At 41.3% G+C, this 16,966-nt stretch overlaps 1 protein-coding gene across 2 annotated transcripts in view; it reads left to right on the forward strand.

The window, feature by feature from the left end:
• Window positions 1-3,684: 3,684 nt before the first annotated feature.
• RASSF6 (Ras association domain family member 6) overlaps window positions 3,685-16,966 on the forward strand; it is a 47,335-nt gene continuing 34,053 nt past the window's right edge. The window contains exon 1 of one of the 2 annotated variants that reach the window (XM_065878095.1): window positions 3,685-3,776. In XM_065878095.1, coding sequence (XP_065734167.1) covers window positions 3,712-3,776 — 65 coding nt within the window. In that variant the 5' untranslated portion in view covers window positions 3,685-3,711. The remainder of the gene's footprint in view (window positions 3,777-16,966) is intronic. The other variant, XM_065878094.1, reaches the window with a different exon arrangement.

A 16,966-nucleotide genomic window follows, 5' to 3' on the forward strand; every position in this document is an offset into this window, starting at 1 on the left:
CCCCCTTCCAATGATGTGCTATCAAAGAGGACGGCATTCCCAACTAGAGGAGCACCACTCTTTGAGCAAGAGGATATGAGTAGAAAATTAGATAAGGTATAAATCAATCATGACAATACCAATGGACAGCAGAAAGCGGCAACACAGCAGTGTAGAACAGGTCATGGGGAGATTGATACGATCCCACTTGAGCAGATACTAGAACCTGCAATGATGAGGGAAAGGGAAATAGTGAGAAGAGACTTGATGACACATAATTCCACTAGACTAGAGGGCCTGGTATTAAAGAAAGCTTCAATTTTGAGTTGGGAAATGTAGGTTTGGGTGAAACTGCAGAAAGCCTGAACGTCAGGTTAAGACACTTGGGCTATATTTGCTAAGAACGAGATCCCAAGGTTTATGAACAAGATGATGTGATGATCAAAATGGTAAAAGCATAAAGGGAAACTAGTCAAGCATTGAGCTTGACTATTACAGCTTGAATATTACGTTATGCCTGTTGAGATGTGCTCATAGCTCACTATAAGGAAACACTATGCGTCAGGATTTCGTGAGGATAGCTTTTATCTTTCTTTCTTTCTTTTTTTTTTTTTTTTTGCTGGTATTCTCCTGGAGAAAGAAAACATAGAATGTCTTTCACACAGCTTACCCCAACCAAAATCAAAATGACCTGCTTCAGAAGGAAAAGGAGGAAATTCCTCCCCTTCTTTTTTAAAATAAAAAAATTGAGTTATTTGTAGTGAGGTGGATGGACCTAGAGTCTGTCATACAGAGTGAAGTAAGTCAGAAAGAGAAAAACAAATACTGTATGCTAACACATATATATGGAATCTAAGGGGAAAAAAAAAGGTCATGAAGAACCTAGGGGCAAGATGGGAATAAAGACACAGACCTACTAGAGAATGGACTTGAGGATATGGGGAGGGGGAAGGGTAAGCTGTGACAAAGTGAGAGGGTGGCATGGACATATATACACTACCAAACGTAAGGTAGATAGCTAGTGGGAAGCAGCCGCATAGCACAGGGAGATCAGCTCGGTGCTTTGTGACCACCTAGAGGGGTGGGATAGGGAGGGTGGGAGGGAGGGAGATTCAAGAGGGAAGAGATATGGGGACATATGTATATGTATAACTGATTCATTTTGTTATAAAGCAGAAACTAACACACCATTGTAAGGCAATTATACTCCAATAAAGGTGTTAAAAAAAAATGGAACTTTTCTCTCTAGCCTACTTTTTATCCTGGCTATAGCTCCTATGATTCTATAGGCTTGAAGCAATGATAATTAAATATTCTATTTCTGCAAAATGGAATGACTAGAAAATATTATATAAAATCTCTGGTCACACCCTAATGCCATTTATATGAAGACATAAAGGAGGTTATTACTCATGTCTGACCACAGTTTCCAGAGCCTGAAGGAGACTGGAAGGATGTTACATTACACTTAATCAACCCTGCAAGTCAGAGCTTGATTTTGGCTGCCTGGTAACTTCAGGCTGTGTTTGTGAGATGGGACAGGGTTCAGTCAGTTTGAATTCAATTGCTGGAGTAGAAGGAATATGTTCTCTTGCACAGAATCATACAGGAGAGAATTTCTTCTAGAAATACTCCAAAACCAGACTTACTAAACTGCCTGATCCTTCCTTGCCTTGGGCCACAGTTTCCCTAGTTTTTCAGTTTACACAGTACATGTTCCTTTTTTCTGCACACCACCAAACATGGCCCTAGGATTTCTTCTCTACTTTAGCCAGCTTGTATTATCATGTTGCCCCCCAAAATTTCAATGATTGCAACATGCCTCTTTTTGGATCACATAAGCCTTTGGGAATTTAATATCTTTTTAAAGAAAATAACACTGAGCTGCTATATAAACAGAAGTTTAAATGAATTTTTTTCAGAAGTCAATTTTCTTTTACAAATAAAATTTGGAAATTTTATTTACAAGTATAACAGGAAGACATGTAATTTTTTCTCAAAAATATCTAGAAATTTTACTATAAAATATAAAATCAGGAAGGCTTCAGAAACATTATTTCAACTAGACAGAATTCCTCATGGGCCTTCTCTTTTTTCCTTTTTACACTTCTCAATAAAGCGTAAGCTCTGCACCAGGAAGCAGCAGCTTCAAACACCCTAAGCCCATCTGTGCATTTATAGAGAGATGGAACAGGAGGATAACTTTTTTTTTTTTTTTTTTGCGGTACGCGGGCCTCTCACTGCTGTGGTCTCTCCCGTTGCGGAGCACAGGCTCCGGACGCGTAGGCTTAGCGGCCATGGCTCACAGGCCCAGCCACTCCGTGACATGTGGGATTCTCCCGGACCGGGGCACGAACCCGTGTCCCCTGCATCAGCAGGCGGACTCTCAACCACTGCGCCACCAGGGAAGCCCGAAGATAACTTTTAAATCACTAAAACCTGGTAGTATCGGAACTGTGGAAAAATGAAGAAAATTCTTAGCATGTATTCCAAATCAAATACTAAAAATTCAGAAATAGGGCTCCTTATAAAGGGAGTTATGCCAAATTCAGACATACTGGATCCCTGCATCACTGAGAGTGTGGCTACTACAGCCGTGAACTGGGAAGTGATTATCAGCACATCTCTGGTCCAGGATTTCACTTATAAATTTGCAAATCAGTAGCATTTATCATGGGCCAACACTGCAGTTTGTTTTGTCCTTTGTTAGAAATCTTGCTCCACCCCTGTCTGCCTTTCTCTCTCCCCTTCTCTATCACGCAGTTGTCAGTCTCTTGAATTGATTACCAAGGGGAAAACCATATGTCAAGCTATGTATTTCTGGCTCATCTAGTACTTCTTCATATGCCCTCTTTATCATCTTTCTTTAGATGGTCAAAATTAAATTATATGTTCCTCTTCCTTTACTACTATTTTCCTTGAATTATATGAAGAATATAATTTTCAGTTTAAAATGGGAAACTGATATCAAAAGAGAATAAAATAGATTTTTCTCAAAAGCATGTATTGAGTAATAAGAATGGAGTAAAACACCTAAACATCTTAAAGCTATATGGAGGTGGGGGAGGGGGTGGGAGGGGATGGGAAAAAGCAACACAGTATTACTTGTTCCCAAAACAAATTATCCTGTGAATAAACATGAAAAGCAGGTTTGAAGGATGCCATTTAGAAACCCACTCAAAGTGAGTTGTAGTTAGAACTCTGAACTTATCCTGAAAATTAATTCCCTTTGACATAGGAAAAAAATCTTTTAAAAGAATCTTAGAACAGACAAATTTATAGACACTCAAACCCTTTTCAAGCTGCGAAAACAATGCTGGAAAGAAAAATAAGAGGAAACCCTAAAGACATTCAGACCTTGCTTCAAATTATTTGTTCCACTACTTACTAAGTGAAATGGAAATAACACCCCTACTTTGCTGGCATGGTCTGAGGAGTAAATGAGATAACATCCATCAAATGGCCCACATTCAGAGTGTAGGATCCAGAGCAGGCACATGGTAAAAAAAAAAAAAAACTCTCTTTCCTCCCGGCCCCTCCAACCCAACCCTCATGCCCATACAAAAAACACTACTTAAAAATTCTCCCCAAAATATTTTTACACAATAGGGACACAACAAATAATTTCAGTTTAAGGCAGAAACTAATTTATGAATGCATCACAGGAACATATCATTAATATTATTCTAATGTTTTAGGGTAGCCTCAGATGATCTCAGAAAGGGGGAGAAAATGACTATGATGGCTCACCAGTCCTCTTCTTGGATCTTCGTCAATGAGAGGACATTCATTACCAGGTAACTGTACACCTGTATTATATGTTATCCTAGTTATCAGTCATTTGTGGATTACACCTTATGTATATTATGCATTTTGTCATTCTAAGCTTCTTTTTTTTTTTCTTTGCGGTACGGGGGCCTCTCAGTGTTGTGGCCTCTCCCGTTGCGGAGCACAGGCTCCGGACGCACAGGCTCAGCGGCCATGGCTCACGGGCCCAGCCGCTCCGCGGTATGTGGGATCTTCCCGGACCGGGGCACGAACCCGCGTCCCCTGCGTCGGCAGGTGGACTCTCAACCACTGCGCCACCAGGGAAGCCCCCTAAGCTTCATTTTGAAAGTTTTAACTGTATTGGAAAAACTTGGGAAATGGCATCATTACATTTTCTAATTTTTCTCATCTGCTACGAAGAGAGCCCAGTGAATTAAATGTTATAAAAAGTATGAGGCCTTTGTAAAATATTTCAGAAAATATGATATAAAGAGTGCCTAAATTTGGGTCTTCCATAGGTATTATAATAAAGTCTAAATGTGTATCAATAAAAAAAGCGTGATGTATGAACCACAAGATCAATGATATGAATCATCAGTGGAGACACTGAATTAGAAATTGAATAAATACGTTCCTGAAGACTGAAAAGCCATAGCCTATCATGGAACAATGACTCATATTTCATAAATAGTGGTCTAATTTCACCAAAAGCTAAATTTCTATTTTAATAGTTGTCACAGTTCTCAGGAACAGCGTTAAGTAAAGGATCCGAGGCTCCTCATAAATAATATATCCAAAGAATTAGCCTATGGGCTTAAACCAGGCTTTCCTGGCCTCTCCTTCCCTCTGTTGCTCCTCAGGACATACTTCATTTTTACTGTTTCCCTCTTGATGTTAGATTATGCAATAGATGGTCAACAGCTATGGCTATTTTCTTATACACAGCAGATAGCATCTTATGCTAGTTTAGGAATAATAGAGCAGGGATTTGAAAACTATAAGAGTAAAGATAAGAGACGAACCTGGCTGAGCTAGAGCAGAAGCTGAAAAGGGAAAAGACACAAAGGTAAGAAAAAAAACAAGTCGCCCTGGAATGTGATCCATGTCTTACAGGGAAGAGAAACAAAGCCAAATAAATGACAGAGGAAAGTAGTATAAATGATGCAGGATTGCACAATGGGAAAGCAAAAGGAATAAATATGGCCAAAAATGGAATTAAAGCCACAGCTGGAGGATAAGCATGAAATATAAGAGGCGGGAAGAAGGCAGGAAGTAAAAGATAGAGGAGTTATTCATTCCTCAGATACTTATAGACTGCTTCCTAAAAGCAGTTTATACTCCTGTGGACCCTGAGCGTTCAGTAATGAATGAAACAAAACCCTTACCCTCGTGGGGTTGCCTCCTAAAAGAGGGATACAGTCAAAATGTAGGATAAATGTAAAACAAGATGCACTATTAGGTGCTGAAAGATATGAAGAATAAAAATAAAGCTGGAACGGGAGTAATGATTGCGGAGGGTAGAGAGCAGTGAGTTATGATTTCATATAAGATGGCCAAGGAAGGCCTCAGAAAGGAGGTAGCAGTAGGGAAAAGCCTGAAGGAGGGAAGTGAGTGAGCTGTGTGGGTATCTGGCTGGGAGCCTCCCAGGTCCCCTTCCAGGAAAGGGGACACCAAGTTCACAGCCCTGAGGCAGTCACACGCCTGTAAGGGTGCAGGAAGCTGGTATGGGAAAGTTAAATAGGGAGGACAGTAGGAGAAGGTAAGGTCAGAGACAGAATGGGGCCAGAATATGTAAGGCCTCATAGGCCACTGAGACTTCGTCTTTCCCACTTACAAGATGAGAAATCATTGAAGATTATTGAGTACACGAGTGACTGAATCTGTCTGGCTGCTGCTTTAAGAACAGACTGAAGAGGACACAAGGATAGAAGCAGAGAAACCATCGAGGAGCGGATAGTCCAGAGTAGAGATGATGGTGGCTTGGACCGAGGTGGCAGGGGTGGAGGTGGGGAAAAATGCTCAGATTCTGGGTATATTTTGAAGGAAGAAACAATAGGATTTCCTGAAGGATTAGATGTGGGTATGAGGGAAAGAGAAAGATTAAGGATGATTCCAAGGATTTGGGTCAGGAAGAATGGAGTGAATACTTTCTGACATTATAAAGACTACAGGAGGAGCAGGTTTGGGGTAGAAGATCGGGAGTTCAGTCCTAGACAAGTTACATTTGAGACTGACTAATGTCACCAAGGGAATAAGTGTGATAGAGAAGATTCAAGATCCAGGGTTAGAAAAGAGTGAAAGGAAAAGTAGGAAACAACAAGGCGAGCAGTAGTACATTGGATGGAAAGTGGGCAGAAGGAATGTGAACACTGAACAGAGAGGAGGGGCAGTGATAGAGTGGGCAAGTATAGAAAACACCGCTTGGGGGTGTCAAGGTAGCTAAAGTGTTGCTGGGGATACAAGGAGAAGAGGGAAGTTGAGAAAATGGGAAATTGAAATGAAAGGCAGAAATTAATTTTTAAAATAAGTGCAGATGACTGATAATGAAAGTCAGAGAAAGTAACATCCATATGAAACCAAAGGGAAGAGAGATAGAAAGATCCTAGAGAGAAGTAAGAGATGGACATGGTAACAGGATGGACACTGTTGAGAGGACCTGAAAGATGATGGTTTGGGAAGAGAAAAAGATGAAAAAAGCATGTGAGTGATCTGCAGGGGAAGCAGGAGGCAAATGAGATTCAAGATAGAGGGATGATGGAGAAGATGGGAGAGACTGTGAAGAAAAGGGAAGATGCTCACGAGAGAGTGACAGAAAGGGCAGAACAGGGTAAGAGCCCAGCACAGCCCCAAGAAGGTCCTCCTACCACAGTGCCTCCCCCCAGAGAAAATTACAGAAACATTGAACAAAGGTGTGTCCAAAGACAGTAGCCCTGGGTCTACACCAGCGTTCCTTTTTGCGTAAATGCCTTCTGTGGAGTTTAAGTTTAACCAGCCAGGAAAACAAATTTACCACACTGGGAGGGAAGTTTCGAGAAGAAACAGTACACGGCATAAGAGAAGAATGTACGAACCCTTGTACGTATTTTCCTGTTATTCAACTCTGCTTGACTCAGGCCAGCCCATGGAATCCTGATTCTCACCTCCCACCAGCCCCGCCCTCAGTGCATTGCTAAACTACTCCTGGGGCCACCTCTCATTCTGAGGTTGCAATCTTTTCTTTTTCATCTACTTCAGCTACACAGCTGCTCTTCACCTCTTGGATTCCTGAGAAAGCAAGGTCCTTTCTCACCAAAACCTTTAGATTTACCCTTATGATCAGATTAAAAGGCACCCTAAGCAGGCACCCCACAATCCAAATAGCAATTCACAGTCCCCTTCTGCACTCACTGGCATCTCCATGACCTCTCTTCCCCTATAAAACCTCAAGACAAAGGTCAGAGAGAAGTCCCAGTGCCCTCCCTAACTCATGTCTGCTCCGAGGGGTGGTCCTGTTTTTCCCAATCCTGCTATTGGTTCACATGTGTTTCTCTTTATTCTCAGGCCTTGAATCCTCTGTTGCTCTAGAACAGCTTTCTTCCACCTTCATGAAGCTCTTTGTTCTGTTCTTAATTGATTTATGTCGATCTCATTTTGTAGCCATGAGCAGCTGATGGTAACTTCTCGTCCTGGACACTACATTCCTTTTATTCATCTGTGTAATCACAGTATGAAAATCAAGAATTTTCACTGAAATGAACACCTATTCCATACACCGGTGGTTACCAGGTCAACTTCCGTTTCCTTTGTAATATTTTATAGCTTCCCAGTCTCCGTTTCTCACTTTTCCCATGAAATCCTCCCTGAACTGCAGTAAGATTTTAATTAGCCTGTTAATTACTTGTGTGTTTGTTCTTTTAAAATATTTACTTCCTAATTATGAAAGTATGATTATTTTATAAATTATTGTATTTTATATATTTATATTATAAAAGCTGAGAAAATATAGAAACATATAAATTGAAAGAATAAAGTTATCCATAATCTTACTACTCAGAAAATGTACTATTTAATTTTGTCATATGACCCATATTCTAAGGATTTTATTTTATATAGTTGAGATCATTCTATATCTTGTTTTACACACCTGGCATTATATTACAAATATTTCCCCATACTATTAAAATAATCTTCCTAAAGATGATTTTAATGATACTATATCACTCAACAATGTAGAAATGTCATAATATAATTTCTTTAATTTTGACCTTCAAGATGGCTCCAATATTTTGCATACACAAGGACTAGTTCACAGAAGTGTAATTACTGAATCAAAGTATACAAGTAAATCTAATGTTATTGTTACAAATTAGCTTTCTAAAATAGTTTGATGAGCTGTCTCTCCCACCAACAGCTTAAGGCTTCTTGCCTTGTCTTTACTGCCTCATAACAGATGCCTGGTTTCCCAAGGTAGAATGTAAGCCCCTTGAAGGTAAGACCTAAGTATCTTTTGCATCCTCTTTCCCAAGGTGAGGTACCTGGATGGCCTTGATACGTGAGATGATTTTAGGTTAAACATAAATAATTGGTTTTTATTTGAACACTCTTGGAAAGCATTAGAAAAATATAACTAGCACATGAAATCTTTGATTTCACAAACATTATTTCTCAGGACAGATAAAAGCTTGCTTAGTAACCAAGTTACTAAGTAACTTGGTTGGGTTTCTGTCACTCACAACCATGGGTCCTATAACTAATGAAAACACCCATCCTGAACCACATGCTATCAGAACACTCTCACTTTCTAATGTATTATATTTATTTATTTTATTCCCCAAATAAGACTGAAAATTTAAGGGGAGAGGGTAGTGTTTCATATATAATTCTGCAAATATTAATGCGATAAGTAATACATAATTGTTGAATGAATATATAAAAAGAGGAACATCAACTAGAAAAATATTAAGTGATAACAGATTATACTTGGAGTTAGCCAAACTCATAAAAGCAGTACATGAATGATTAGTTTTGAACAGCACATCCAGAGCCCTCAGCCAGACTGTATCAATCACTTTCCCACAAAATAGCCTTGAAGCCAGCACTTTGTAATTTTTTAATCGCTGAAAATATTTTTATACATACATTCTAATCATTTAGAATCTAAGAAGAGAAAGAAAACGAACAAAATTTGAGAACCTATATGCATTCCCATTTTATAACTGGCCTACAATGAAATATGTTAAAATGAAACCACATATTCTGGGGGAGGATATTTCCAAAGTGTCTGCATTTCTAGTGACCCTTATTTTGTGTCATATTTTGAATTGACTGAATTGGGCACTTGCAGTTTATCTTCTATACCACAGATACCCTTTCAGACTCTAGTATCCATGTATTATTGGTATTCCAGGTGGTAAAGTAAAATAATATAGCATTCACGCAAACACTGGACTTGAAGATAGCATTCCTCAAAATGTGGTCCAGGGGCCACCTGCCTTCCGATCAAGATGCTTATTAACAGTGCAGATGTTGCGCTCCCCCTCAGAGCTAATCAGGTGATTCTGAAGTATTACTGGAGTCCAGACACTACTGCTCAGAGGAGGAAAGGCTTAAAGTTTGAGAACTTCTGCCCACCTGAAATAAACAAAATTTCTGGAACTCAGGGAAATCTTTACAAAATAGTCACCAAATATTATAATGATACCAGTGACTACCTATGATATCCAGCTTGTCATTAAGCCCTCCATTCTTTTTTTTTTTCTTTTTTTTGCGGTACACGGGCCTCTCATTGCTGTGGCCTCTCCCGTTGCGGGGCACAGGCACCGGACGCACAGGCTCAGTGGCCGTGGCTCACGGGCCCAGCCGCTCTGCGGCATGTGGGATCTTCCCGGACCGGGGCACGAACCCGCGTCCCCTGCATCGGCAGGCGGACTCTCAACCACTGCACCACCAGGGAAGCCCTCCATTCTTCATTTATTCACTTAAGTAGTTATTCAGCTCCCATTCTGTGACAAGCGTTGTTCTGGCAAGACAGAAATCACCAACTTATTAAGCGATATTTATTTTCATGCACAGAAATACATGAAAATGCTGCAAATTAATAGGAAAATAGACCTTCCTTAATGAAAATTTTGCTTTCAGCAAATATATGATCCATGAAAATAAGAGGTATTGATTTAATAGCACAGTAAGCCATATAACATTTATGTCTTACTCCTGGATAAGAATTTTCTGAGTTTAGAAACTTCCCTGAGTGAAGGGTGCTGGCATAAGTTAACTCCATGCTCAAATGATTAAGATTCCAGTTGCTCTTTCCTTGCCTGGGGTTGTCACTGCTCTGTTGCTTCACATGGTAAATATTCTAAGTGAGCTGAGTATTTAAAAAAAAAAGTGGTTCCCTATGGTTGCTTTCAAAGTGCTTTCACTTCAGGTCTTAGGCTAAAATCAGGGCATTTTAGGGATGAGTAAATGTCAATCCTGAATTTGAAAAAAGAGTTCAAATCCAGTTCTAGAATGTAGATCAGATTTCACTCTCGGAACTTGTTAGATTTTTTTATTCTCCTACTTAGGAACCTAATACAAACCCTTGCAGGCTGCAGCTCTTCCAACAGTGGCCCCAAGGCCCATGTGCATTCCTGTCCTTACTAACTAACTCTAATTAGCATGATGTAATAAACTTGAGCAGAAAGTGCATCACTCCAAACAGTTCCTTTTGCCAAGCATGTTGGCCAGTACCCTTTGCTGAAACAAAGAAAGCAGCCACCTGCACCTCTGAGCACAAACTCAGCACAAAGAGCCAGTGTTCCAGGGGCTGCGTCCTACCTGGCGGGCAGAACCAGAGGGCAGTGTTTGCCCAGGTCCCATGGCCTGGGTCTTCTCTGGATCAAAGGAACTGGCGCAAACACTGCAAGCCTCAGCATGCCCTGCAGGTAGGTGTATAAAGACAGGGCCACACTCTTCTGAAGACCTTTGGACTGTTGTCTTTAATAAAGGATAAGGGAGTCCTCCCTGACATATTTTGATAGGAGTCAGGATTTTAAAATAAGCCAGGGCAAAAAGTTTGAGACATGTGTAGGACCATCTCCTTTAAAAATGAGGAATCTTGGGCTTCCCTGGTGGTGCAGTGGTTGAGAGTCCGCCTGCCGATGCAGGGGACGCGGGTTCGTGCCCCGGTCCGGGAAGATCCCACATGCCGCGGAGCGGCTGGGCCCGTGAGCCATGGCCGCTGAGCCTGCGCATCTGGAGCCTGTGCTCCGCAACGGGAGAGACCGCGACAGTGAGAGGCCCGCGTATTGCTAAAAAAAAAAAAAAAAAAAAAAAAAAAAAAAAAAGAGGAATCTTTTTCTATGTGGGAGTTTTTCTTTTAAATTTATGTAAACATTCCCATTATTCATGTCTGGTGACCTAGTAAAAATTCATTTTATTGTGAGAAATTGGATATCAGAATTTTACATAAAGGTCAGTAATATCACCCCCAGACTAGTGAAAAGGGTCATTAAGCTTTATGTCAGATATTTTTCAATGAATATATATTGTTAACAGTCATTGAGCATACCAATATGACTGCTATTCACAATAAAATGTATCTACTCCACATTTACCTATTTTATCACTTTAGTCCATTAAAAAACAACAAGATCATCTGTCTGCCCAATACACACTGAAAATGTTTCAATAGAAAGTCTGATGAGGTCAAAATTCAAAGACTCTAGAAATAGATGACACAGAGTTTACTTGAATTTCTGGTCCTGTTAGCTATGCTGGTAAAAGACCTTTCCCCTCTAAATGTTGCTCAGCATTCAGTTTCCTATATTTTATTCCCTAAACAAACAATTCCTGAGAGCACACCATTAGCCAGACGCTGACTAGAAGCTGGGGTAGCAATTTTGAGCAAAGACAGACAAGAGCCCTACTCTCATGGAGGCTGTAGTCTGAAGCCACAAATCTCCAACTTGAGCCTTTATCAGAATCTCTGGAGGGCTTGGTAAAATAAAGATTGCTGGGCCCCATTCCCAGAGTTTCTTATTCAGCAGGTCTGGAGTAGAGTGAGCACTTGTACATATAAGTTCCCAGGTGGTACAGATGCTACTGCTCTGGAAATCACAGTGAGACCACAGCTCTAAAAGCCTGGTAACAAAATGAGGTCAGTGTTCAGAATGAAAAGAACCAAGTTCTACGAGAAAATAAGGATCTAGCCTAAGCAGGGAAGTCCAGAGATCTGAAGGTGATGCAAGCTAACAAGGTTAAGAGAGTCAGCAGGAGAGCACTCCTGACACAGGGAGCCAGCCTGACATCTTCACAGCCAGAGGGAGACCAGAGTTCCAGCCAGTGAAAGTTCCCAGAATGGTTGAGGTGCAGGACACAGGAAAATGCATCTCTGGGGCTTCCCTGGTGGCGCAGTGGTTGAGAATCTGTCTGCTAATCCAGGGGGCACGGGTTCGAGCCCTGATCTGGGAGGATCCCACATGCCGCGGAGCAACTAGGCCCGTGAGCCACAACTACTGAGCCTGCGCGTCTGGAGCCTGTGCTCCACAACAAGAGAGGCCGCGATAGTGAGAGGCCCGCGCACCGCGATGAAGAGTGGCCCCCACTTGCCACAACTAGAGAAAGCCCTCGCACAGAAACGAAGACCCAACACAGCAAAAATAAATAAATAAATTACTAAACTCCTACACCCAACATCTTCTTAAAAAAAAAAAAAAAGCATCTCTGTAAAAGAGGTTAAAGAGGAAGAGAGACCAAGCAGGACTTTACCTGCTGTGATAAGGATTTGGGGCTTTTATACCAAGAGCAGTAGAGAGACATTTAAGGATGTTAACCAAAGCAGATGATATGCTTATGTATGTTCTACATACTCTGGATACAGTGTGAAGAGTAGATGGAGGATGCCCAGAATAGAAACAAGGAGGCCCCTTAATATACTTTTTCCAATGTAAAGAGAATCAGTGGTCAAAGTCATGGCAGCATTATAGAAGAGCACCATAAAAGCCTGTAAGGAAAGCCCTGTCTGTAGTTCACACTCACATAGATGACTCCGAGGATCACTGACCACCTGCTGTGTTTCAGACACTCTAGTAACAATCCTGATGGTCCAAGTGGCTGAAAGGCATATCAGTCTGAAAGGCTTAACAGAATAGTTTCCCCATCTCAAGGGAACAAGGGGCATCAGACGGTGATGTCAAGGTAATCACCCTCAACCAGCACAAAATTTCCCAGCTGTTCATACACAAAGCGTGTTCTTTTACCGTCAACCTGCATCTGCTCCAATCATGACGCGTGCTGTGGGACACATCTCTGTTTACTTTTTAACTGGCTTTAAAAAAAAAAAATCTATAGGGCACGTATTAGAGAGACCTAAAAGTTTAAATCATGGAAAAATGAGAAGCAAGATCCTAACGGAAGCTAGAAACCAACGTAATTGTTTCATTTCCTCATTTCTACACCCAGCCCCACAGCAAGTCCCATCAACTCCACCTGCAACATACAACCACTTCTCACCATCTAGTCCAAGTCACCACTATCTCTTGCCTGGACAACTATTACTGCCTCCTAATTGGGCTGCCAGCTTCCATTCCCTGTCCCCGTAATCCATCCTCCCCGAGCAGCCAGAACGTCTCTTTTCAATGTCGTCACGGCGTCCTGCTTGAACCCTTCAAAGCTTCCTATTGCAGACTCCTTACCATAAGGAGTCTCTCTAAGGCCCAATGCGATCTGGCCTGGAGAACCTTTAGAACCTCATCTTGAGCCATTCTTCCCTTGTTTTTCTCCTTTAAACATGTCAAGCTTAGTGCTGCACACAAGATGTGGCACCGACATCTCTTGCTCAGGACACTTTCTTTGACTCTGCACAGGGCTATAGCTCCTTCCCATTATTCAGGTGTCAGTTTAATATTTCAGGCCTCCTGATCACATTCTCTAAAATGCCCTCTTTCATCTGCTACATCACAGGATGATGTTTCATTGTTATTATGGCACTTACCCCTATGTAAAATCAACATATTTCTTTATTTGCTCTTTTGTTTTGTTTTGTTTTTTTCTATCTTCTTCCTCCAGAAAGCAACTCCCATCACTGCACGGGCCCCATTGGTTTTAAATATTGCAGTCTCCCCAGCATCTATTACATTGTCTATTACACAGTAATCCCTCAATAAACTTTTGTTGATGATGAGTGAGTATGGGAGTATTAGCATCAAGGAACTAAATCAGGACTTTAGTATTTTGGCTTGACATATGTTACCCTTAAATACTGTTTCATACCTAGTGGCAAGGTGATTGTATCAGGGCTTCTCTCCATTTTAACATACATGCAAATTTCCTGGGGATCTCGGTTAAAATACAGATTCTGATTTCTAACAAGATGCCTCCCAATTATTCAGACAATATTTGGATAGGAGTCACCCTTGAATCCCGCGATAGAACAATGACCTCCTAAAGATGTCTACTTCCTAATCCCCTGAACCTGTGAATATTTTACATTACGTCGCAAAAGGGAATTAAGGTTGCAGATGGAATTAAGGATGCTAATCCGTTAGCATCCCTTAAATTTGGGAGATTATCCAGATGGGCCCAATGTTATCATAAGGGCCCTTATGTGGGAGGGTAGGAGAACTATGTGAAAAGATTCCATGTCAGAGTGATGGAGTGGGAAGGATTGTATAGCCACTGCTGGCTTTGAAGATGGAAAAGGGAGCCGGAAGCCAAGGAATGTGGGTAGGCTGTGGAAAGTGGAGAAAGCAAGGAAATGTATTCTCCCCTAGAGCCTTCAGAAGTACAGCCTTGCTGATACCTTGGTTATAGCCAGTGAGACCTGTATTTGACCTGTACAACTGTAAGATAATGTTTATGTTGTTTAAAGCCACTAGGTTTGTAGTAATTTGTTACAGCAGCAATAAGAAACTAGAACAAACCGCCTCCTAAAGAATGTCTGCAAGGACAGTGTTCTCTGGCCTCTTACTTCAGTAACAGAGGAGGAAAGGGCAGAAGTGTTAGCAGGCTGGTTATATGTAACTATTTTAGTTTCAGTTGGAATGTCCGCCTGTTTCAAACTGCAACCTGCCAGTTGATAGACTTCCCTTCCCCTAAAAGAATAATATCACCATGATTCTCAGCATCCTGAGATCTAAAAGATCTCAAGAGTGTGGTCTCTGGGACTTCCCTGGTGGTGCAGTGGTTGAGAGTCTGCCTGCCAATGCAGGGGACGCGGGTTCGTGCCCCAGTCCGGGAAGATCCCACATGCTGCGGAGCGGCTGGGCCCATGAGCCTAGGCCGCTGAGCCTGCGCGTCCGGAGCCTGTGCTCCGCAACGGGAGAGGCCACGGCAGTGAGAGGCCCGCGTACCGCAAAGAATAAAACGAAAAAAAAAAAGGGTGGTCTCTGGACTAGCAGTACCAGAATCACCTAGGAACACGTTAAACATGCAAATTCTCAGGACCCACACCAGACATAACTCAATAAGAAACTTTGGAGGTGCCCGTCATGATCTGTTTCAACAAGCCCTTCAGGTCGGGTTTTAGAACCATTTATCTAATATAGCACATCTACCACTGTGTTTCATATTGTCCACACATTCAGGGCACATAATTTTTCTGTAGTTTTCAAACAGCTTTTTCTTGGGCACTAAATATTTCTTTGTTCTCTCCAAAACCATCAGCTACAACAAGAAACAGACTATTCCATCAAAGTGGAGGTAGTTTCAAGTCCCTACTTTGGATTAGAATAGACTATGAAAATCAGTACTAATTTGCAAATAGTGTCAGGGCTGCGAGCCAGAGACCATACTTCTCTGTGTTTCAGGCCAGAAAAGGAGATTGTAGAACATAGACTTCCCTCATTCTTTCTTCCCTGTCCACAAACCCCTTGGGCTGCCCTTAGGAAGTCAGCTGCATGTGATAACAGAAACCAAGGTCTGATGCGGAAGCTGCTCATTGCAGCCGCCAACTGGAATAATAGACTGTGAATTTTTTAAAAATCTTTTTCATAAAAATCTTCAGAAGCCAAACCATAGAGGGGAAGAGAGTAGATAAGTGTCTTCCTTTATCTGAGGTTGTTAGAAAACAAGCTAGTGTGTTAAAATATAAAATCTGATAGTTACGCTTAGAAAGGAATTCTCTTCAAAATCAGATACCAGTTCTAAAGCACATTCCTGTCTTCTTCAGAAGCACAAGCATTTTAATAAATGATACAATCCTTCTTTGCCTCTCCCTTTTTAGACCCTCTTCCATGTCTTACCAACATCTAGTGACTTTGTTCTGAGTAGCTACAGCTCCTGTCTTAAACAGTGGAGTTTTCATAATCAAGAAAACATTTGGGGGGTTTTTGTTTTCTATCAACCAACTAGCCATCAGTCACTTCAAATTTCTTTTTAATATTGTGAAATTATATCTTAATATTTAATCCTTGTGCTCTTATCTGAGTTCTAGGTGTTAAGGACCTGAGAGAAGTTGATAGATCTATTCATCAGTAGCTCCAGGGCCATTGTTTACAGGGGTAATCTCAAAAAGATGTATACCTCAGAAAATATAAAAGTCACAAAATGGCCGAAAGCAGCCAGAGGGTGGGAGGTGAGACAAGTCTAGTTATATTACCTTATTGATTAGATGACTAATGGATTTCAGGAAACTCCCAGGTCCTTTTTATTATCAATTGTCAGCACTGACAGAGACTTAGGGTCTAGAATAGAACTGCTTGGAAGAAAAAGGTAAACAAATCACAGGCACCATCATCCTAACCGCCAGCAATAATTAATGATACTTGAGCAGAGTTGCTAAAGATGTTCAAAACCCTTCCTTTTCAAAAAGGGCAGCCCTTTGAAGGAGGTCGGGAGAGTTAAACAAATTCAAGGCTCCCTGATCATTTTAGGTTTTGCATTTTTGCTTCAATCGAGATAGCCCTTCCCTTCCCAGCTTCTCAGTATTCAAACTGTGGAACCCAATCCCTTCATTTGCAATGGAAATGAATAACCTACTTTGCTAGCTGAAGAAAGTCTCTAAGCAAAGGTTGAAAAGCAGTCTTCTTTCCTCATCGTTTGAGCCAGGAGATGAGGCCAAAGACAAAAAGAAATGGAGCCGTAGCCACTTATGAAAGAGGGGCGGCAGGAGTTTGCAATTTGAATTCCAGGATCCAAGTTGACAGTAACGAAGGATAACGTGGGTTAAGAGAATTCTGCTACTGCTTGCAGACATCAGTAATATGGAATGATGGTTTGTCTTGGCAAAGAGCTTAATGATAAGGCTTTACTCATTCTT

The sequence above is a fragment of the Phocoena phocoena genome, chromosome 5, assembly GCF_963924675.1.
Source record: "Phocoena phocoena chromosome 5, mPhoPho1.1, whole genome shotgun sequence".
NCBI lineage: Eukaryota > Metazoa > Chordata > Mammalia > Artiodactyla > Phocoenidae > Phocoena > Phocoena phocoena.